Consider the following 23,157-nt stretch of genomic DNA (forward strand, 5'->3'; position numbering starts at 1 on the left):
TAGAAGATTTCAGCCCCTATTTTTGAACAAACAGTTTTGGAATTCACAAAAGAGTATATAGATTTTATTCTGAAATGAAAGCCACCTTGGTTCCTGTTTACCTTTTGCTGACTGCATTTTACGCGCCCTTTACGTTTGCCCAATAAGGCGCTACGGAAGCCGCGAGGTTCCGAGTCCTCCTCGGTTTGTTTCTACGACGTTCCGCTTCCTCTCCGCCAGGTTCCTCCCCGGGCCAAGCAAAAAGGCTCAGGCTCAGAGTACTCGGGGGGAGAGAGACAGGATTAAAGTGTTTGTGATTAAAACAGGATAGCGAATTTTTCTCTCCATATCTTGAGGGAGGTTCGTGAAATCTCAGCGTCAAATCTGGGCCTTTAAACGGAGTGAAAACCAGCAGAGACGGGGCGGAGTTTCAGGAGTTTGGCCAGAGTGCGGTTGATTTTCTGCGGTTGACAGCAACCGGTGAGTTTACACATTATCCTCATTCAACATATCAATCCGTCTGACATTAAAGTTACTAACTTTGTAAAAAACTTGGTTACTATTGACGTTACTTTGGCAGAGGAAGCGTTCAGATTAAGTGGCTTTCCCTTTCCTCAACTGCTGAGAAGACAGTTTTCTAGTCTCTTAAAGGGATATAAATAAAGTGCAGCAGCCACAAGATCAATATTATTGTCAGTGGGAGTTGTGGCTTTAACGCAAATTAATAATAGTGTACAGGGACACTATAATATTGTAATAACACGTGATGTCAATAGAAAAAAAAATAGCCATCACAGACAGCAGAGTCTGGCCTACTTCACTGAGTTGGGCCTATGGATATCTGAAGCTGGTTTGATCACATTTAAAAGACTCTGTCACTTTAAGTTGATCTGTGCAACAGTGTACAGCTTTCATACAGTATAATATGTATGTACATGTAGCTACAGTACACACAGTGTGCTTTAATGGATATTATTCAGGTCAGGGTTTGGAAATTATCACTTTTCTTGTAGTGATAGTAGTGGTGTAAAAATCACAAGTTTAATTAGGATTTGATATCATATTAATTTGGTGGAAAACAATACGATACCTGCTGATATCACACAGTTCACCCCAATACCTGTGATCGATATGAGACATATTATATCCCCAGGTACATTTATATTGACACACAAAAAGCAACTAAAATATAATTTGACTATTTTACTGAGCTCTTCCAATCATTTAGATACAAATCAATCTATTTCTTTTAATGGCAAGGTGGAATTTCAAAATAAAGCAATATTTTTTTAAGATGACAATAGCAATATTTTCACTTTGCATTGATGATATCAGATGGCCAATCATTGAATCTATACATCGATACAGATTGATGTATCATTACACATTTGAGTGGAAGCATTTGGAGCACTCAGAAATAAACTATTGTCTACAAATTGTAAACAAATTGCTTTAAAAGATGTTTATACAAATATGCAAACTACCGCTTAGGACACCAGATTTGTATTCCTGGCAGTGTGGAGGCTTTAAACTGATAACATAACATAAAGTATGATATAAAATGTGTGTTTGACTGGTTTAGATTGGACTCATGCCCTCTGGGTTCCAAAAATCTGCCTGCATATGCTCCACATCTGTAAATCTGGCTGTGATTCCTGAGTCTGGACTGGTAATCCTGCAGCTGCACTGCACCGGTCATTCATGCACAAGACCCTGAAACTAACAGACTTCGACTGTGAGTCCTGAGGCTGTTTTTGTACCTGGTCCAAACTGTAGAGTCAAGTTCTGACAGTGACGTGGGACTTCGGGTTGCCAGGTTGGTGATATGATTCGTCCAAATGTTGACACAGGGGTGAGGTGGCTGTTTGAATAACAGGATAAGGTGTTCAGGTGTGGGTGTGCAGCTGGGCACTGTATTTATTCACTGGCAGACCCATAATCAGTGAACTGTAGAGGGAGTGTGTGCATATATGTAGTACAAATGTGTGTGTGTTTATATGTCTGTCTCTATGTATCTGTGTGAGTGAATGAAAGGGTGTAGAGTGTGTGTGTGTGTTCGTGTGTGTTCGTGTGTGTGTGTGTGTGTGTGTGTGTGTGTGTCGGCTTCATCACTCCTTCCAGGAAGTCCTCCGCAAAATTTCCTTTTATAGAAGCCGAATACAAAAGGCTTGCTGTCCACTTCCTGTAAACAGCTCAGAGGCTGTGTTTGCTGCGCTCTGGTTGGCCCGGCCCGGTCCTGTGACCCTCAGGGGCTCGGGGGAGTTCCAGGATGAGGAAGTGGGCTTCCCTTGATGGCGGCCAGCCACAGGGAATAGAAAGTGCTACTCTCAGAATGGGGAATGGAAATCATAAAAGGGCAGAGTGGCTCCGAGGCACAGCGATGATAAAAACAGAGAACAGATGAGAAATAGAGTTGTGAAGGTTTCTGTGAGGGTCTGATTTAGGGCTGGGCAAAATATTGATATAAAAAAAAAATTATATATATATATATGTATTTAAATGTGATATGGAATTAGTCCATATGGCATATTGATATAGTTCAAAATGTTATTCTTTCTTTATATATGCTGCCCTTACTAGAGTTTGTCATATTTAGTTGTTTTGTAATGTTCGTTATCCTTTTCTCATATAAATATATTATTTCAGAAAAAGATTGGCCTATACTTTATGGAGCTTTGATATATAAAAAAGATAGTCCTGTTGTTATACAGTATTTATGTTCACTTAAATAAACATCAATAAAACTACTTGTGACATGTCATATTTGACTTTGACTGCACATTTGCTCTCATATTGCGATTAAAAAAAAGCGGGATACAAATTGTATATCGATATTCAGCTTAAATATATCGGGATATGACTTTTGGTCCATATCGCCCAACCCTAGTCTGATTTGAGGGAATACATTTGAAAAAATAAAAGCATAGAAACCGGAATGTGAAGGAAAAGTGCAGCCTGAATAAACCATATGAGTCACTAAATCATTTGCTGGTTCAAAAAATATGAGAATTGTTTATTTTTCTCTGTTAAAGCTCTGTAAATTTTATTTCCCTGAGTTCTGGACTGTTGGTTGGACAAAAGCAGTTAGAAGAGATCACCTCAGGCTCTCTGGAGAAGCTTGTTGACTATTTTCTAAAATGTTACAGACTGAATAATGGGTTGATTAACCACAGAATAATGGCCAAATTATTTGATAACACAAACAGTCCTTAGTTGGCCCCTTACACAAGCTGTCAGAATGCTATGTAATGTCTTATAAATGTTTTTGGCTTGTGTTACTTCAAAATAAACTTCCATGCATGTATGGCCTCTTGTCACATGTTTAGTATAATAATCTCATAATTAGAGTCCAATAGATTCATCATTTCCAGCTCTATCACAAAAATATCAGCATCAGCGTAAATGTCGTCTGATATGTGCCGAAATGAAACCTTTTAGCTAACTTTAACTGTTTATTTATATTTTAATATATTCAGTCAGCAGATTTTGTGCAGGTCATAGTTTATCAGTCCTCCTTATATGACATTATGTAAAGTTTTAAATTTTAAATATATCTATACACCAGCATGTAGCCTTTCCAACTTCTTCTTTTGCCGTAAAGATTCTAGATATCTACAGAGACAAAGCTGACATCTGCACAGCATTTGCCTCACTCAGTGGAACAAATGAAAACTTTCTGTTGCACCAAGAAAATGTCATGCAGCCCATATCCCAAGGGACTCGATGGATGTAAATGCTTTTCTCCTACTGTGTATTTAAAAAAAGTCAGCAACTTTTTAACATTTCGCAAGCTGTAACCAGCAAATCTTCAGCTTTTGTAATAAATTGCTTAAATTATAGTTTGACATTTAGGAAAATACACTTTCAACAAGACTTGGATGACAAGATTCACACGGTGAATGTGTAGCTGGAGCCAACAACCGTAGCTTAGCATAAAGAGCTAGTCTGGCTCTGTCTGAAGTTTTACAGAGGAATGTGGCAGACTATTTCATGACTCCTGCTAGGGCTGGGCGATATGGACCAAAAATCACATCCCGATATATCTAGGCTGAATATCAATATATGATATATATCCTGATATTTTTATCTCAAAGTGAGAGCAAATGTTCAGTCGAAGTCAAAGCCAAATATGACAAGTAGCTTTATTGAAACCGTTTATTTAAGTGAACATAAATACTGTACAACAGGAGTACTTTAAAAAAAAAAAAATCAAAGCTCCATAAAGTGCACATTTAAATAAAAAAAAGATCTCAAATAGAAATAGCCTTTGAAATAAAATAGGCCAATCTTTTTCTGAAATAAATATATTTATATGACAAAAGAAGAACGAACATTACCAAAGAACTAAATATGACAAACCCTAGTAAGGACAGCATTTATATATAAAGGAAGAAAGAAAATTAACTATTTCGATATATGCGATATGGTCTAATTCCATATCACATTTAAAAAATATATCGATATAACTTTTATATCGATATATCACCCAGCCCTAATTCCTCCAGGATCATCCTAGTGTCTTGTCTAAGAACTAATCTGGCACATAATCCGCCTTAAAACACACAATTATCATTTTGTGTTATGTTTTCTGGTGAAGCTAAGCTAACCTGCTGCTAACTCCAGCGCACAGACATTGTGGAAAGTGGTACCGATCCTCTAATCTAACTCTAGGAAAGAGTATTTCCCCCAATGTCAAACTATTCCTTCCGATAATTAAATAATGGTTAGAAATCTCTGCTGACAATCCACTTAATTAATCCATTAATCATGCAAGCAGTACGAGGGTGTGTGCACTTATACAAACACACCAGCATGTAGCCTGCAGTGCTGATGTGTGCACCTGCCTGCTCCCCTCAAAGTTTTTACTCCTGCTGCACTCAGTAAGCTTAGCTCGAAGCGACATGAAAGATGTTGGAGTGCTCACAATGGAGCCCCTGTTGGCATGTGGAGTGTGTGTTTAAGGGCAGGGAATGAGGAGGAGTCGTGTGTGTCCGTGTGTGTGTGTGAGATGAACAGGAGAACACGCCCAGCCCCTGCAGCCCTGCAGCTATGGAATTCCTACTGAGAGACAACTTGTTACAGCCTGGCCAGCCAGCACCCAACATTAAGCCCAACACACACCCACACACACACTTTGAAAATGCACATTAAGGCTGGACTAGGCCTAATTTTATCCTGCTGGGGCAAGAACACGCTTGTCCCCATCCAAGATTGCTGAGGAATGAGGTAGCCTGCTAAGACCTGCCTTTAGAGGAGAGAAAGAGGGGTGAGGAAGCAAAGCAGTGAGGGCTAAGCAGACAAATGAGTGCTGGAGGAAGAAAAGGAGCATTCACTCGCTGGGAATACAACCGTTTTTATTGTTTACCTGGTCTTCTGTAAGACGCAGAAGAGGCAACAAACAGGTGAGTACTGAGCTGATTGTATGAAAGAGGTGAAGGGACTGAAGAGGCTTTTAGAGCTGTTGAGAAAGCAAGGAGAGTGTTTCATGTTCTGTAGGTGGACGAGCTTATTGGGTTTTGTTTTATAATGATGAGAAAATGTGAACTTTGACTGTATTGTACAATCAAAGTTATAAAAAGCCACTACAGGTTGCACACAGTAAGGCTGTGATAAAACGTAAACATAGAAGAGACAGTAGCAGTGCTTTCATTATGAAGCACCATTTACAGTACAATGAGTGTCTATGAAATTATGCAGGGAGGGGACTAGTTTGAGTCAAGTTAGTGCTGATGTGTCTCCAGCTTGTGGCCCGAGGACTCTGTTATTACACAGGACAAATCAGCTTGTGTAGAAGTTTTTTCCCCAATAGCCCCAAAGGCCTACTGTTGTGTGGGATTGTTCATTTGTTCAGGAAGAGCAGTTTGTATCAGGATTTATTGTCTGCTGGAGCCTGATTTAATTGAATTATTGGCGTTTTGTGCCAAAGGTGAGTGAGGTCAGCAGAGCTGCTGCAGGAGGAGGAGTTATATATGTGTGAAGGAAAGGTCACGGGCATACCTACTGTACCTGAGCCACGTCTGTTATCCTGCCTTTATATATGGTGTGTCATTGGCGGTCAGACACAGGAAGTGAGGAAACCTTTGTTTGCTTCCTGTTTCCTGTCTGTGATGTCACCAACAAGAATGCAGGCTGCAGCTCAGAGTCGATCAAACTGCTCGCTCTGCAAGACTCGAAGGTGCTGGTGTGTGTGTGTGTGTGTGTGTGTGTGTGTGTGTGTAATCTCACCATATTAGGGTAATACTCAGTCTACCAGTGGTGGAGGAGGTAAATCAAGACCTGACAAAAAAAAACAACCTCTTAATATAATAACTAAAAGGGCTTATTTTAACAATCAACATGAAGGGAAATTAAAGGGCCACTTTTTAAGTAGGTGTCCAATCAGTGTTCATGATACATGTAGTCAACTGAAGAAATAAATACATTAGTAAGTTCTGTATTGACATGCTGTGTCAGCCATGTCTACATGTACAAGGATGCACCTGAGCGTCTGCCTAATGTCAGCAGCTGGATCCTAAGCAGCTGCTTTCACTCCTCTTATGGTTACAGACCATTAAATTAGCAAAATAAAATCACAAAAATGGGCCATAAAGTCCTTGGTTATCCTTAAGGTCCGCAGCACACATCTGTCCAAATGAGGAGTAACCCTTTCATGCATAGTAATGTACACACTCATCCGCAACAGCATCCAATAAAAGTAGCATAATTATTTAGTTTTTGTTGGCAGCGGTGGAACCAGCAGCCAAAGTTTGCTCTTGGCAGCTCAGGTTTCAAAAGGTTCACCACTGCTTATATCCTCTACTCTGCATTTCTTTGTCCATACACTCAAGTAAATATGGCTAAATATCCAAGTCAGCCTAAAATCTGCAAAATGTACCCTCGTTAGGGCTGGGCGACATATCAATGTAAAAGATATATTAATATATTTTTAAATGTGATATGGAATTAGACCATATCGCATATATCGATATAGTTCAAATTTTTTTTATTTCTTTATATATAAATGCTGCCCTTACTAGGGATTGTCATGTTTAGTTAAATATTTCTTATTTACATGTGCACTTTATGGAGCTTTGATTTGGAAAAAAGGTACTCCTGTTCTTCTACAATATTTATGTTCATTTAAGTAAATAGTTTCAATAAAACTACTTGTGACATGTAATATTTGACTTTGACTGAACATTTGCTCTCACTTTGCACTAAAAATATTGGGATATATATATATCATATATCGATATTCAGACTAAATATATCAGGATATGACTTTTGGTCCATATCGTCCAGCCCTAGCCCTCGTCCATAACATCCTCTGCACTCATATTTTGGGATGCCATGTGCTAGTTTGCAATGTAATCGAAGTGAACAATGACGTTTCTGAGCTGTATCTAGAGCACTTCCCCAGGCTCTCTAGACTAGAAATCAAAGCTGAAGTTGCCCATACTTCTTCCTCACCTCCAACTACATTACTGTCGTCTGATGCAGAGGAACGACAGATTTTTCAGCAGGAGAAGGCAGCTTTTAGTCAATACAGCACACACTGAGCGATTCATTGCTTTATTGCTTTACTTTAACATAACAGAAACATTGGAAACTGCTGGCTTAATATACAACAATGCATTGTATTTCATATGCTTATCATGTGCAGTTTGGAAGCATGAAGTAGCATGAAATGGAATTACTCAACTCAAGTATGAGTCCTTCAAAATTGCCCTTAATCACAGTACTTCACTGATGCCTACATCATGTCTCTGAGATTTCACACCCAGCTCAGTTTTCATGCCTGAAAGCTGCTCTTTACTCCTCTTCCTTTTCTCTGTCTCTCACTCCTAGACACCTTTCTCTCTCTCTCTCCCTCTCTCTCTCTCTCTCTCTGTCTGCCTCTCTCTCTCTCTCTCTCTCTCTCTCTCTCTCTCTCTCTCTCTCTCTCTCTCTCTCTCTCTGCCTCTCTCTCTCTTTCTCTCTCTCTCTCTCTCTCTCTCTCTCTCTCTCTCTCTCTCTGTGTGCCTCTTTTCCTTCCTCATTCATGTGTAGCCGTGTAACGAGACTCAACACGTCACTTTGCCCATTCAGCGCTGCTTCCTGTTCACACTCTCTGTTCCCTTTCGCTCCAACACTCAGAGCTGACCCACTGATTGTGGCATGGACGGATTAATTAGGTCTGTGTGAGTTTAATTTCTTGTTGTATCTTTCTCTGACTAATGTAAGCTAAGCTGCTACTTGATTTGGAGTCGTTTCTCAGCAGTGTTTTGAGCTAACACGTATGACTTTGACAGGCATTGTGAAATCTAAAAAAAAAAAAAAACAGGAAGAACTGAACCAGTGATTGAGCGTGCTACAGACTTACTGTTTTTCTTGTATGCATTGTCATTCGTGCCTTTCGTCCCGTCGATGCAGGTGTACGTGTGTGTAGATGTGTGACAGCGGAGTGTGTGAGGACAAGCCCCCCGCCCCCCCTGTCAGGATGAGCAGCCAAGGAGGAGGAACCAAGGACGCCCAGTCGGCCAATCACAGCTCTCGGCCGCTGCCGTCTGTACCAGAAGAGAGGAAGTCCAGAAATAAGATCATCTCCATGTTTGCCTCTGAGAAAGGTAAGAGATCAGAGAGTACACCACTGGTTGACCGTAGGGATGTGCCATATCGTATCATTCAAGATTATACTGATATTTTTTTTATGAGTAAAGTAAAAATGCATATCACGATTTTTGCAACATTACTTCTTCTTGACATAGTGGCGTAAGGGTTTCCCATTAACATTTTGGATTCTTGGGCTATTTTGTCCACTTTTGAATCCTTTTCATTCTGCGTGTATATACAACTTAAAAATGTTTACAATGCTATGTTGATATAGTTTTTTTTTTTTAACAACCTCACCTATATGATCCGATAATTACTTTTTCACTTCGACTTACCGGATTAACATTTTGAACCGCATAAAACACAGCAAAAAAAATCAGATTTTGGAAATGATGGGTTTTTTTTCTTTTCAAAGCACAACCATGCTCAATGGAGGATTTTAAATGTTGCAAATGTGAACAAAGGTGGTAAATATAACATATAAGACATAACATGAGGATAACATCTAGTTCTATATTTTTATACTAAATATTATACTATATTTGACTTTATCTCTGGTTTTACTCGGCCTATCATCATCAAACAAAAACTGGCATTCAAGCCAGTACTTTAACGGGAAGTTGACGGCAGGGCTTCGTTTTTTTTATATTGTGACGTCATGAAAAAGTCATGTCATTTGATTTCGCCAGTGTGATCTGTGACTCCAGAGGGTTAATTACCTAGACCAGGGATGGGCAACTGGAGGCCCGGGGGCCACATACGGCCCTCACCCTCACTTGAAGTGGCCCTCAGTACAACTACATGCATTTGAGCATGAAATCTTAAAAGTGTAGTGTAAAAATGAACAAAATTACTTCTTGCAATTAACGTTGGTCTGCTGTTCGTGCACTGAAAAAAAAGACATCACATAAAGTGGTTATTTTTTATTTGGTTCAAACCTTTTGTATTCCTATTTAAACTGTTATACATGCATTTGAGCATGAAATATGTTAAGTTACTGCACTGTAAACATATTTAAAATTGCAGTTTCATCATATCTGGTGCACATTCCCATGTGTGGCCCTGTGGAAGTGTCCATGAAAAACTGTGGCCCCCTCCAACATTTAAGTTGCCCAACCCTGACCTAGACTGTGGCGGCCCACCATAGTCTCACGTGCTGCGCTAACTTCACATTTCAAGCTACTGAAAGTATATCTACACTATTCATAATATAAAGTTATTTTGCGTTGTGTTGCTCAGCAGAGTGTCTGTCACCTGTCATTATACTGTTCATTAGCCGTGAGCTAACATAGGCTAACAATTTGTGTTGCTCACAAAAAGCTACCATTACTTCCTGTCGCTAAACACATGCAGCTTTCAAAATAAGAGCAAAGTGTGTTAAATCCACCACAGAATTTTCATGAAGACTGTCAAAACAAGATGCCTTACTGTGGAAAATGTTAAGTGAGGTCTTTGCTCACATTTAGACACTCTCAAAGTGGATGAGATTGATGCATTGTGCTTTAAAATGTACAAAAATGCCCCAGTATTTGCTAATACTCAAGAGTCAAGAGTATTTTTGGGGAATTTGGTAACTGTTGAGATTTGCACTTTGCACTACATTTAAGATTCATGATTGATTTATATTTTGACATTTTTTTTAATTATACAGACAAAAAAAAAATCATATTTCCTATATATTTTTCAGTATTTTGTAATATCGTCAAGAATATCGTTATTGCAAAAATACACTGAAATATCGTGATAATCTTTTAGGGCCATATCTCCCACCCCTAGTTGACCGGCTACAATAGAGAAAAATCCCATGCATTGCAGTAGATGACCAACACATTGACCCTTGACCTTTACCTGCAGGAGGCAGGAAGAAGGACCGCGACAAGGACAGGCCTGAGATCTCTTCCCCGTCAGACTTTGAACACACAATCCACGTGGGTTTTGATTCTGTCACTGGAGAGTTCACTGTAAGTATAAAAACCTAATACTGTGCAATGTGTTTTTTTATTTTTGTGACATTTTACGCAACTCAGTTTGGTTTATTGTGTTGCAATATGCCACATTCTGTTTTGCAATGATGCTCTTGTTTTGTCTTGAATGATAGATAAAGTTCTGTGTTGAATATAGTTGATCAAAATGTTGAAGATATGTTTAGGGTTTTTAGTGTGTATATATATATATTACTTCAATGAATACATGGTGTTACCAAAGTTGGTAATTGTGTTTAACAATCATGATGAGGATTTTTTGCGATAATCATGCTGTCCTAGATTGATACCACTCTTATGTTTATACAGGTGCATCTCAATAAATTAGAATATGATGGAAAAGTCAATTTCCAGTTCAAGTTCAAGTCAAATAGCCCCAATCAAATACTGAGTCATATAGATGGACATACTTTTCAGAGGCCAACATTTCTATATTAACAATACTTTTTAAAATTGGTCTTTTGTAATATTACATTTTTTGAGACACTGAATTTTTCTGAATTGACACTGAATTATTCTGTGTGTAATGGATCAATATAATATGTCATTTCCACTTTTTGTGGAATTGAATTTTGACATAAATAAACTTTTTTAGGATATTCTAATTTATTGAGATGCTCCTGTAGCTGATTCCGTTAGCATAGCTTAGCATAAAGACTGGAAACGGAGGGAAACAGCTAGCCTTGCTCTGCCAGAGTCTCACTTATTTGCAGCCACATATGCATCATATAGACATGACAATCATATCACTCTAATCATCCAACTCAAAGTGTATTTCCCAAACAGTGGTTTTGAAGTAAATTGTTGCTAGGCAACATCCAGAGATTGGTCCAATCCGAAGAACAAAACATGTAAAAGGGAAGTCAATGCAGCATCACAAGCTATAACATAACTGCAACAAGTTCGTGACAGGAGCTTCCGTATGTGCTGTTTGGGTGAATCACCAAGAGTGTTTCACATTTATACTGAAGGATAGATCTCTGTACATGTTTTTTTAAATGTGTGTGTATGTTTTGTCCAGGGCATGCCGGAGCAGTGGGCCCGTCTCCTTCAAACCTCCAACATCAGTAAATCAGAACAGAAACAGAATCCTCAGGCTGTCCTCGACATTCTCAAGTTCTACGACTCCACCAGTGGAAAACAGAAATACCTCAGTTTTTCTGCCTCTGGTTAGTTAGTTGTTTTATTTTTTGCTTAAATAAAAGTCCAATCCTGCAAAATGTGCTGAATCACTCATCTGTCCTTATTACACATTATTTCTTTCAGATAAAGACTCTCCGTCGGTGAGGAGTCCCCTTCATCGCCTCCACTCTCCTTCACATAATTACTCTGAATACATTCAGCACTTTCTGCCTGTCGCTCTGTTTAACCTCTGTATGTTTGCTGTTGCAGCCAGGTAAGGAGGGCACAGCGACCTCGCCGTCGGGTCGCAAGGATGGAGACGATGATGACGATGACGACACACCACCTCCGATTGTGGCACCGCGGCCAGAACACACAAAATCAGTGAGTAGAAAAGATTGTGATTTTTCCACACTTTTTCCTGCACGTGTTATTTTAAACAATACTTACAAAATTAAATATATAGAATTAGTTGTACTAACTGTATCCGAACGTCACCTAGTTTACTATTTGTTTTTTACACATTTAGTTGATTCTGCTACCAGAGTAGGCTGAATATCTAATTGCCAAATGCAGTGATGGGCAGTAACGCGTTACTGTATTCCGATTACTTTTTTCAAGTAACGAATAGAGTAAAGGGTTTACAATTGCAAAAACAGTCATTAGATTAGTGTTACTTTCTCGCAAGCAGGCTGCGTTACTAAACCAGGATTTTGTTTGTACGAGTGTCTCATGACAATCACATCTAAGTATCCGTGGTAACAAACACGTGTGTCAACAAGAGATGGAGTGGACCATGTAGCGTTTAATGCCTGGAAGTACCGACATTATTTTGAGTTTGACTCGGTAAAAAGTGACAAAAACATTAGCATCCACTGTACATGCTGCGTGGGAAAACTTTTATCTACAGCGAAAAATATCCCCTCAAATCTGAGCAAGCAGCTAGCAAGCCGGCACAGGAATGTGAAACTTATTGAGACACCCCGGGATCCCCCCACTGACATGACCGCTGCAGCTACTATGTCCAATTCAACCGGGCAAACCTCCGACGGGCCCTCTCCTGAGGAACAGGGGAAAATAGATTTATGAGCGACAGGACTTAGTGCCGCTGAACTGAAGAAGCTCGTCGCTGGCTATACTGTCGAGGACAATTCCACTGTAGACTCTAAATCATTCCGAAGCATCATGGAAAAAATAACGACCAAAAGTGGTGCCAGGCTGCCGCAGAGAAAGTCATTTTCAGGACACCTTGAGAGAGAACACGACTGTTTCATTTGATTCAATTTTATATGATGGAATATGCAGAAAGAATAGAATTAGGCTGAAAGGTCTTTTGCTTTGTATAGCGTTTTCAGGTTGTGCATCGTGTTTTTGAAAAGTAACTAAGCAAAGTAATTAAAGTAACTAATTACAAAAATAATCAGTAAAGTAACTGGATCATTTTCTTGGAGAAGTAATCAGTAATCGGTAACTATTTACTATTTCTAAGTAACTTGACCAACACTGGCCAAATGTAAACGTGGTAAAATGAGAAGGAAAATAACACCCATGGTCAGTATATTCAGTGTTTATTTCCTGTGTCGTGTCAGGTGTACACGAGGTCGGTGATCGACCCTCTCCCAGCTCCAGAGGTAGACGGCGCCTCGAAGGCAGCGGACAGACAGAAGAAGAAGGGAGGCAAGATGACCGACGAGGAGATCATGGAGAAACTCCGTATGTAACGCAGATTCACTGGAAATGACACATCGCAGGCAGAGCCGCATTTATATTTAGCTCCAGGAAAGCTGACTCGACTGTTTTCTTTATGCTATTTAGGAACTATTGTCAGCATCGGCGACCCTAAGAAGAAATACACTCGCTATGAGAAGATCGGCCAGGGGTGAGTCCAGAATCAGGATGATGTGGAGAGTGAAAATTGGCAGGATAGCATGTTGAAAAACTGACCAAAAAAGGGCAGGTTGTTGAAGATTATTTCACCTCTTACTGTTTGTCACTTTCAGAGCATCTGGCACAGTTTACACAGCCATAGATGTTGCCACAGGACAAGAGGTAAGCTTCCTGCAGCCTGTGTTCCTCTCACTACAAAACACAATAGTTTCCCCTTAACTTAAAGAGGAGGTTGGATTGAGCTTAGTACAACAAAAACAAATGATAATAATAATAACTTTATTTGTATAGCACCTTTCAAAACAAAGCTACAAGGTGTGGACAGTAAACAAAATGCAATTTAAGAACACATAAATAAAAAACAATTAAACAATTTAAAAAACAATGTAAAAGAAGGAAAAGGTCAATAAAGGCAATATGATAGAAGTGAGTTTTAGGAAGAGATACAAAGAAGTTTGTATATATAAGTGGTAGGGTTGAAGGAGTACATTTTAACTATAAAAGTAACAAGTAATTGGTTATTTTTAAACTTAAAACCTACCTATTCAGCCAGGCTCTTCGTGAAGAATGGTTTATAGACATCAAGTTACATTACTTAATTAACTTTTGTATTTATTTCATAAAATTATATTCTAATGTTTTATTATTATAAATATTTCAATATATTTAATTATATTTGTCCAAACAAATGTATCTTTAGTTGCACCAGGCATTAAAATGAACAAGAAAATGAAGAAAACAAAGGTGGTCTAATATTGTTTTTCCATGACTGAAGGTTTGTCTTAAAAAGTTGGAAGAAATATAAAATTTTAACCGTTATGTTTTTTTTTAAAATGCTTGAATTTTAATTTAATTCTTGAAAAATGCTTGAATTTCATCATAATCAAGATATTATTATAAAGATATTTTAGCCTTATATTTGAAATGAAACAATTCCATCGTCATATTTGTTTGTTGCTGTATTGAATTCCTGATAAACTTATCAGTAGAGTTATCTTCCTCTTGTAAGAAGATATCTATTCAAAATGAATATGTTGTACTTAAAACCTAGTTCATCTACATCTTAAGAATTTGACAGTTCAATTTTCAGAAAGTTGCAGTTATACTAAGAGTGCAGAGTTTAAATTATATGTATCATAAATTTTGTCACAAGACAAAACTTTGACCAAAAATGTAGTTACTGCAGTTAGGCTTTGTAGGGCAGTATAGGTGGCACCACTTTTACAGGCTGTTGTGTTCTGCAGGTGGCCATCAAACAGATCAACTTGCAGAAGCAGCCGAAGAAAGAGCTGATTATCAACGAAATCCTGGTCATGAAGGAGATGAAGAACCCCAACATTGTCAACTTTGTAGATAGGTAACACTGACCGAACACAAACTGTACAGAGTCAGACAAATATCCACAGCGCCGACTGTGATTCGACAACTTTGTGACTGTGTTGGCTTTTAGTTTCCTCGTAGGAGACGAGCTCTTTGTGGTGATGGAGTACCTGGCTGGTGGCTCTCTAACTGATGTTGTGACTGAGACGTGCATGGACGAGGCTCAGATCGCCGCCGTCTGCAGAGAGGTGGGATTCTTTCATTGACACCTGAGCTTACAGAAGTGGTTCAAAAAAACTTTAGAAAATATCCGTGAAACCTGTCAAAGCACCTTCGTCACATAATTCAAGCCTCATACATAAATCATGACACACAAACTCACCCAGAACTCAGAACATTTTGCCATTAATTTAATGTATTTTCTCATATTAAAAAGAAAAGAAATCATGTTAAAAACTTATGATAAATTCATGGGACCTTGTTAAATCTTCCAAATCCATGCTCCTCACGTATTTAACTATTAAATATCTGAAATGAATATCAATACTGACCAATAAAGTTTCAAGGAAATTAAAATAATTCTTCTTTTGAAAATATGCAGAAAAAATTATCCCAAACCATGTGTTTTACAGCTATGAAGCTATATTTATCAAGATATGTGACACTCATTTTTTTATGCAGGACCAAATAACTTCTAGATATGATAGCATCATGAACATGGATATGAACATTAATAATATGCAGAATGAACATGTTTTGCAGAAAAAACAAATCTAGTGGAGATAAGTTAAAGATTCCTTATCTACAAATACAAATTATAACTAGGACTGCAAGCAGTACTGAACGGGCCCTCACAGTACACGCGTGTCGGGGCATGCTGCCGTTGGGGTGTGTGCGTTACAGGGGCCAGTCTATACCAGCCCTATGAATTTCATTGCCTTAAGTGTTATAGTGTGGCCACGGTACCAAATATGAAATTAGACTGCCACCACAGTGCCATCTAGGGGCCGATCAATAAAACCTTAAAGGGTTATCCTCAGGAGGGCATTGAGAATAATTGTACCAAGTTTTGTATAATAATGCACAAACTATCCCTTTAATCCTCATACAGTGTCTGAAGGAGGACTCTTAACTGATATGTATAAGTTAGAAGAGGCAGGTAGCAATGGTGGAAAGTAACAATGTACATTTACTCAAGTACTGGACTTAAAGTACAATTTTGAGGTACTTTTATGTACATTTTATGTAACTTTATACTTCTACTCCACTACATTTTGAGGCAAATATTGTACATTTTTACTCCTCTACATTTAGCTGACAGCTTTAATGAAAAACATGATACATTTAAAATGATTACCCATTTTATAAATTAAACCACTTAAAAGTTTATTAGGTAGGTAAAATGAGCGGAGTGGAGTCATTTCACAGTGTGGTATTAGTACTTTTACTGAAGTAAAGGATCTGAATACTTCTTCCACCACTGTCCTTTTTACTTCTTAACTTTTTTTTTAAACTTTTTTTTTTTTTTTTACTTTTCAGGTCGAGTAATACGCATGCGCGGCCCCGCAGCGCACTGCGCATGTGCGGCTTTGCAGTGTACTGCGCATGCGCATTGCGCAGTACTCGACCTGAAAAGTAAAAAAAAAAAAGTTTAAAAAAAAAGTAAAGAACTAAAAAGGACAGTGGTGGAAGTATTCAGATCCTTTACTTCAGTAAAAGTACTAATACCACACATTTTTCGCCAGGTGTGACTTATATTTAAAGTTTCATGAGTTTTGGGGTATGTTCAGGCAATGAAAAATGCGATCATTTGGGTATGAGAATAAAAATAATAAATAATCATTCGAAATACAATAGGCATCTCGCAGGTCGTTGCCTGCTCGGGCCCTAATAGTTGTAATTTGATTATTGTAAAACATTCAGCAACAACTATTTATGTTGGAAATATCCTGACCGTTTCTTGGGTGTTCAGTACAAATTTTCGACTTATTCCAGGGAGAAAAAAAATGGAGAGGCTTAAAATAAATGTACAAAGAATCACAAAATCATTCACTTTAGCTTAGAGGGCAACCTCAAAAATGTGTAGCTCTAAAGTATTTTAAATGTAGCTTTCGGATTATACAAGGAGCCAATCATTTGATACAAGTTTTCACATTTAAAAAAAATAAATAAAAGAAGAAAAAAAAATCCATGACATGAACTGTGAAGTCATGGTGTTTTGGTATGGAAAAATCTATATCCAGTGGAGGGCTCAATAGACTTATTTATTGACCAGAGCCCATTTTTATCAAAAGCTATGTTTACATTCAGAGTTACTTACTTACTTACTTACTTACTAACTAAAATGTTTTGTGTGTCCATTGAATGCTTCTCCTTCCTTAAAATGCTTTCACAGCTGATTTTACTGGCATTTTTTAAACCTGAATAGTTCACATCATGTTTACTAGCTTGCAGTCTTCTTTGCCTTCCCTGCCTTTGCTGTCTTATTGCAGTGTGCCTTTGTGCATTACTGCCACCTGTAGGACTGTGTATCACATCATATGTGCACATGCTGCAGGGGATCCTAACCCTCGTCCCTCTTTGCATCCAGGTCCTCCAGGCTCTGGAGTTTCTTCATGCCAACCAGGTCATCCACAGAGACATCAAGAGTGACAACGTGTTGCTGGGGATGGACGGATCAGTCAAACTCAGTGAGGGAGAGCAGGGACACATATCTAAGGCATCAGGGACAAGGACCAGGAATAACTTGATCACAACAGATATTTATTTCTCTCTTTGCAGCTGATTTCGGCTTCTGCGCCCAGATCACCCCCGAGCAGAGCAAGCGTAGCACCATGGTGGGCACCCCGTACTGGATGGCTCCAGAGGTGGTGACCAGGAAAGCGTACGGGCCCAAAGTGGACATTTGGTCTCTGGGGATCATGGCCATCGAGATGGTGGAGGGAGAGCCTCCATATCTCAACGAGAACCCTCTCAGGGTGAGTGTGTGCTGGGAGGAAGAAATGACAGGTGGCTGTTCTGCTGTTTGGTGGCCAGTACCAATTATTTTTATTATCATAAATATTTTGAATATACAGGTGCATTTCAATAAATTTAAATTATGATGGAAAAGTCAATTTCCAGTAGTTAAAGTCAAATAGCCCCAACCAAGTATTGAGTGCATATAGATGGACATACTTTTCAGAGGCCAACATTTCCATATTAAACATACTTTTTGTCTTTTGGTCTTTTGTAATATTCAAATTTTTGAGACACTGAATTTTAGGTCATCATTAAATGTAAATCATAATCATTATAATTAGAAGAAATTAAATAAGTTAAGACATGAAATGTTTCATTCTGTGTGTAATGGATCTATATAATGTGTTATTTACACTTTTTGAATTTAATTACTGACATAAATAAACTTTTCTATGATATTCTAATTTTTTTATATTAGTCTGTTTACAGTTGCCCCAGTATAGTTTATTAAATGGCCATCAGTGTTTAGTGGAGCTCATGGTTATGTCTTTAAATTGGTCATTTTGTCTGGTTAAACCCCAAAAATTACAATTGAAATAATGTAAAACAGGAAAAAATGAACCAGAAAATGTTAAATAATTGAATAAACTTCAGTTTTGAGATTCAGAGTTGCTGGTAGGTGGTTAATTTGCTTACTGCTGGACAGGTCAACTGTTTCTTTTGTGTTAAGTTAACTGGCTATATCTTCATATTTATTGGAAAGATACGAGAGTGCTATCGATCTCTTCATCTAACTCTCATCAAGAGGGCATATAAACATTTTCCCCCCAAATCTCTGAATTATTTCTTCACTAAAAATAAGTCCTTAACTAAGTTTCTGTTTTTTCTGTCACTGTTTCCATTTCCCCATTTTGATCATTAAGAATCACATTTGATTATTATGATTACCAAAATGTCTAAAAAAAACCATAATTTGTTTCTATTTCATTGTCTGTCAGATTTTAGCAAAAATATGCAAAGAAATGGATTAATGTTGTGATGCTTAAAGATTACACTATACTATTTTTCTTACTGTGATATTGTGCTCGTCTTAGGCATTGTATTTAATCGCCACCAATGGGACTCCTGAGCTGCAGAGTCCAGAGAAGCTGTCTCCTATCTTCAGATCCTTCCTGTCCCGCTGTCTGGAGATGGACGTGGAGAAACGAGGATCAGGCAGAGAACTGCTGCAGGTAGAACGGCCGACACACGACCACATACTGCACATTAGGGAACAATTATTTTCATTATAGACGAATCTGCAGATTTTTTAAAATCTCAATTAATTATGTGTTTATTACTGTCAAATTATTGTCTAAGAAATATTTTAAAATGGCCATTATGTTTACTTAGATTGCAAGGTTACTTAAAAATTTAGTGTGTTTTCCAACCAACGGCCATAAAAAAAAGTCTGTATACCATTTTTAAAACAAGACAAGCAGCAAATCTTCACATTTAGAGGCCGAAATTGCATAAAGAAATATTAACATTAATATTACTGTTAATCTTTTGGTCTAAAAGTGGCAGAAATTGTGAAAAAGTCCACTTCAATTTCCTTAAACCCAGAGGACAACTTTAAATAGTTGGTTGTGTCTGACCAACAGCTATTAAATTTAAAGATATTACATTTATGATCACAGATGACAAAGAAAAGGAGCAAAATTTTGTGAGTTAGGCTCTGGAACATGAGACTAATTTGACATTTTCGTTTTTAAAATGACAAATTTAAACATAAAGGTATAAAGTTTATTTCCTTTGTACCCTATATAGGTAAGTGATGTGAGTTAACCTGGAAAATGGAGTTAGTTCCTCAACGTGTTCTCGCCTTTGTTCTGTCTATCTGCAGCACCCATTCCTGAAGCTGGCCAAGCCTCTGTCCAGCCTCACCCCGCTCATCCTGGCAGCCAAGGAGGCCATGAAGAGCAACCGCTAAATCCCAGTCTCTAAAGACTAATAAGAGCTGACACCAAAGACAGCCGAACCAGCCGACATCTCCTCCTGCTCTACGTATGATGACCATCAGCACTCTGCTGGTGTTTGTGTTTTTTTTCAAAGGGTCACAAAATGCCACTCCGCCCCTCCCCCCAGTGTTTCTGTACTGATACAAGAGTTATTCTACCTTTTGTGCCTTATTCTTAAGCCTCATACAGCCATAATGTGTTTTGTGTTTGTTGCAGCCAGAACATCTGAGTGTGTTGTTCATGTTGACAGTGATAACTACGGTATGCATATCAGGAATGTTGTTTCCCTGTTGCCAAGGTTCAAGACTCTTTACACATCAAGGGTGATATTTACACAAGATCTTATCTTATCATGACGTGTCCTCCTTAAAGACGCTGAAAAATTCTAGCTAAGAGTTTCCTCTGAAACTGTTGCTGTGAGAAGAAGAAGAAATGAGGGACACTTAAATTAAGAGAAGGGGAACCGTTGACCCTGTTCCTATGGATGACATCATGTTTAATGGATGAACTTTCTCACTATATCTGTACTGATTGGTTTACAGGTGACTGGTCTGAGTTAGAAAAATAAAATTTTAAATTTAGGATTACAGCAAAGATATTTCAAGTTCTTCAGGGCTGCAAACTGAATTTTCAAGTGGTGCCGTGTTGTGGAAACCACCATCTGGTTTTATGTGTCGTTTTGGTTTGTTGGTTATCTCAAGATGTGCTTTTGTAAGTTAGATACTTAACTTTTTGGTGCATTACCTGCAGCAGGTAGTGACTTAGAAGGTAGTTTTAGTGCTGAGTTGTCAAGACAGCAAGAGTTTTAGAGGCGTTTTTCACTCGCACATGACATGCAGCAGATAGACTCTTATTATAATCCATGCAGCTGTCTGAACCGGCTCAACGCAGAATCTTGTCTCAGCTGCCTTTCACATAAATGCAAACTGTAGCGCTACTACACTTTCAATGGGGTTTTTTGCAATACACCCGTAAATGTGAGGTTGGTGCACAATAAAAAGGCACAAAAAAGCACTGAATAAATATAATGATCTACATTTTGCAACCTAGGCTGAGGAGAAGCAGCCCACTCTGCTCCACAGCTTTTAATCCCACAGACTCTCCCTTAATTTATGCCCAGAAATTAGGCGAGAAACTTCTTATTCTTGAGATTCTTGAGGAGATGCAGTGTGACCTACACTTTACATTTGCTGCCACACGCTGCACACAAAGTTTGGCTGCTCCTTTTTCTGCTTGATACTTGATAAATTTGCAGACCTGGTCCAGACACAGGCTCTAACTTAAACAAAAATGTCCCCAAATCAAAAATACTATTTTCTTTTTGGTGTAGTTGTTCATGAAACTGCTCACAACAGAGTATGTGGATTATTGTGATCCACAAGCAAAGTGCCAAAAACTCTGTTATATTGAAAAGAAGGCAGACATCTTTATGGCTCATACCTCCACTCACACCTTAACAATCTAGGTTGATGAATAGAATGAAAGGTAAGAGGGAGAATGCTTATTTCTGATTTTGGGTCGAACCGTCCCTTTGAAGTTGGGACTGACGTGACCTTTCAATTTAAGTTTTTTTCTCTTAGCTTTAGGATATCTTGTGAATGAGGAAGTCTTTCAAAAAGTACCTGATTTTCGTATCAGAAAAAAAAGTTTTATGAACTTTCTCACCATGAGATGAAGATTGTGAGGATATTTGGTGTTTGTGAGAGGCTTGAACCTTTGCAACTGGTTTCTATGGTTGCTGTTGCCATGGTTTCACGTGCATTCTGTCGGGGTCCAGTAGTTTTGAAAGTGGCGTGGAAAACTAAAAGTCTACTGTGTCATGGGACAGTGCGGTCTTTGTGCAGCAGGAAAGCCATATCAGTATGTCACTGTCTGACCCTGCATGTCACTGGAAATCAAACCGCTCCTGTTTATAGGAATGGAATTCAACATTTTGTACATGAAAATCTCTGAAAAAATGTCCTTAATTTTTCTGTTATGGGTTTTATCCCTCTGGTGGCAGCTTCAGGTGCTACCAAACTACATTATCGTTAACTTTGGCCCAGACCTCACCAACTGCTATCAGACTCTCTGCAGGCTCTTCTTCAAACTATGCAAAACCATCCCAACTGATGTTTAAAGCAGCATTTCTATCACTATGACATTTCTTCTTGATGATCTGTTTGTCTCTAGCTGTTGGTGCGAGTACAACACAAATACTGTATGAAAATGTCTGAATGTGTCAAACTGGAGGAAGACTTTCCATTTCTTTGTATATTATGTATTTGGTGATGTCCTGTATTTTTTAACAGCTTTTAAAAAGTGTGTATATCATTGTTTTATAGTTGTAACTAACACAACAGAGATTTTTTTTGTCTTTTTGTGTACCATTTCATCCACAGTTCCCGTAACTGTGTAATTATGGACTTCAAACCATGAATTGTATTGATAAGCCTGAGACAATCGAACCAGATCTGAGTCGAGCAGTATTTGGAAATTATTTTTTATCCTGCTTGGAGTATCAAATGAGGCTGGTTAATACCTCATTATCCACTAAGTTTAGACAATCACTGTAAAGCATTTAAAAACATTTACTAAATGTGCCTTTAACAGATGCACGATGCAGTAAAACCCACTCGTATGGTACCCAACAGGTTGACACACATGCTGAGTACCTGCAAATATTGTGAACAGGCTGGAAAACACAGTTGCTTCTGACCACAACACACATTCAAGGTAAACCTGTAATATGAACGATGGAAGAGTTTAAAATCAATATGTTGTTGTTAATCATGAAACCAACAACTCCTGACATTTGAATACCATCCATACAGTATGTAAATTATTATTAAAGCTGGACCGAAACAGGCTTGTGACTGGATCACTGAATGCGTTTGAAGTGACTAACATTTTTTTTGGCATCAATCAAACAACTACAAGATGCAAAATTATTACAAAAAGGTGCAAAAGGGGCTCAAGGGGCCATTAGAAAACAAGAACTTGATCAAGTTTTTACAAAAGTATATCTATCTATAAAAGCAAGAAGCGTGTGTGTGTGTGTGTGTGTGTCTAGGGCATATTTCGCTGACCGTTAGACTGACCTAAGATTTCCTATGTGGCTTGCGCATGGCACGAAGGTGTGCATCTTCGGTTTTGAAGATTTTTAAATTAATTTTTCAAAATATTAACGTAGGACGTGTCATTACACTGTTTCTTTTTTTTTTAAACAATATTTGTATTAATTTTTCACTTTCACAAGTAAATGATGGTTACATAATATGGTTGAAATGAAATAATATGAAATAATGAGAGCAGGAAGAAAATGTCACAAAACAGCTTCACAGATACATAAAACA

General features: G+C 38.2%; 1 protein-coding gene across 3 annotated transcripts; it reads left to right on the forward strand.

Annotated features, from left to right (window-relative positions):
* The first annotated feature begins 192 nt into the window (after window positions 1–192).
* On the forward strand, window positions 193–22,669 carry LOC131987941 (serine/threonine-protein kinase PAK 2-like). Of its 3 annotated transcripts, XM_059352885.1 has the most exons (16): window positions 193–459; window positions 1,562–1,795; window positions 8,371–8,564; window positions 10,405–10,511; window positions 11,554–11,701; window positions 11,799–11,815; window positions 11,925–12,038; window positions 13,244–13,367; window positions 13,470–13,533; window positions 13,655–13,703; window positions 14,786–14,898; window positions 14,992–15,109; window positions 17,452–17,551; window positions 17,643–17,839; window positions 18,917–19,054; window positions 19,708–22,669. In XM_059352885.1, exons 3-16 carry the CDS (start codon window positions 8,387–8,389, stop codon window positions 19,792–19,794), a joined length of 1,554 nt encoding a protein of 517 aa, XP_059208868.1. In that variant the 5' UTR covers window positions 193–459; window positions 1,562–1,795; window positions 8,371–8,386; the 3' UTR covers window positions 19,795–22,669. The 3 variants fall into 3 exon arrangements, with proteins under 3 accessions (XP_059208868.1, XP_059208867.1, XP_059208869.1); XM_059352884.1 differs by lacking the exon at window positions 1,562–1,795; XM_059352886.1 differs by lacking the exons at window positions 193–459; window positions 1,562–1,795 and adding an exon at window positions 8,006–8,132.
* Window positions 22,670–23,157: the final 488 nt, after the last annotated feature.

This window comes from Centropristis striata, chromosome 16 (assembly GCF_030273125.1).
Source record: "Centropristis striata isolate RG_2023a ecotype Rhode Island chromosome 16, C.striata_1.0, whole genome shotgun sequence".
Lineage (NCBI taxonomy): Eukaryota > Metazoa > Chordata > Actinopteri > Perciformes > Serranidae > Centropristis > Centropristis striata.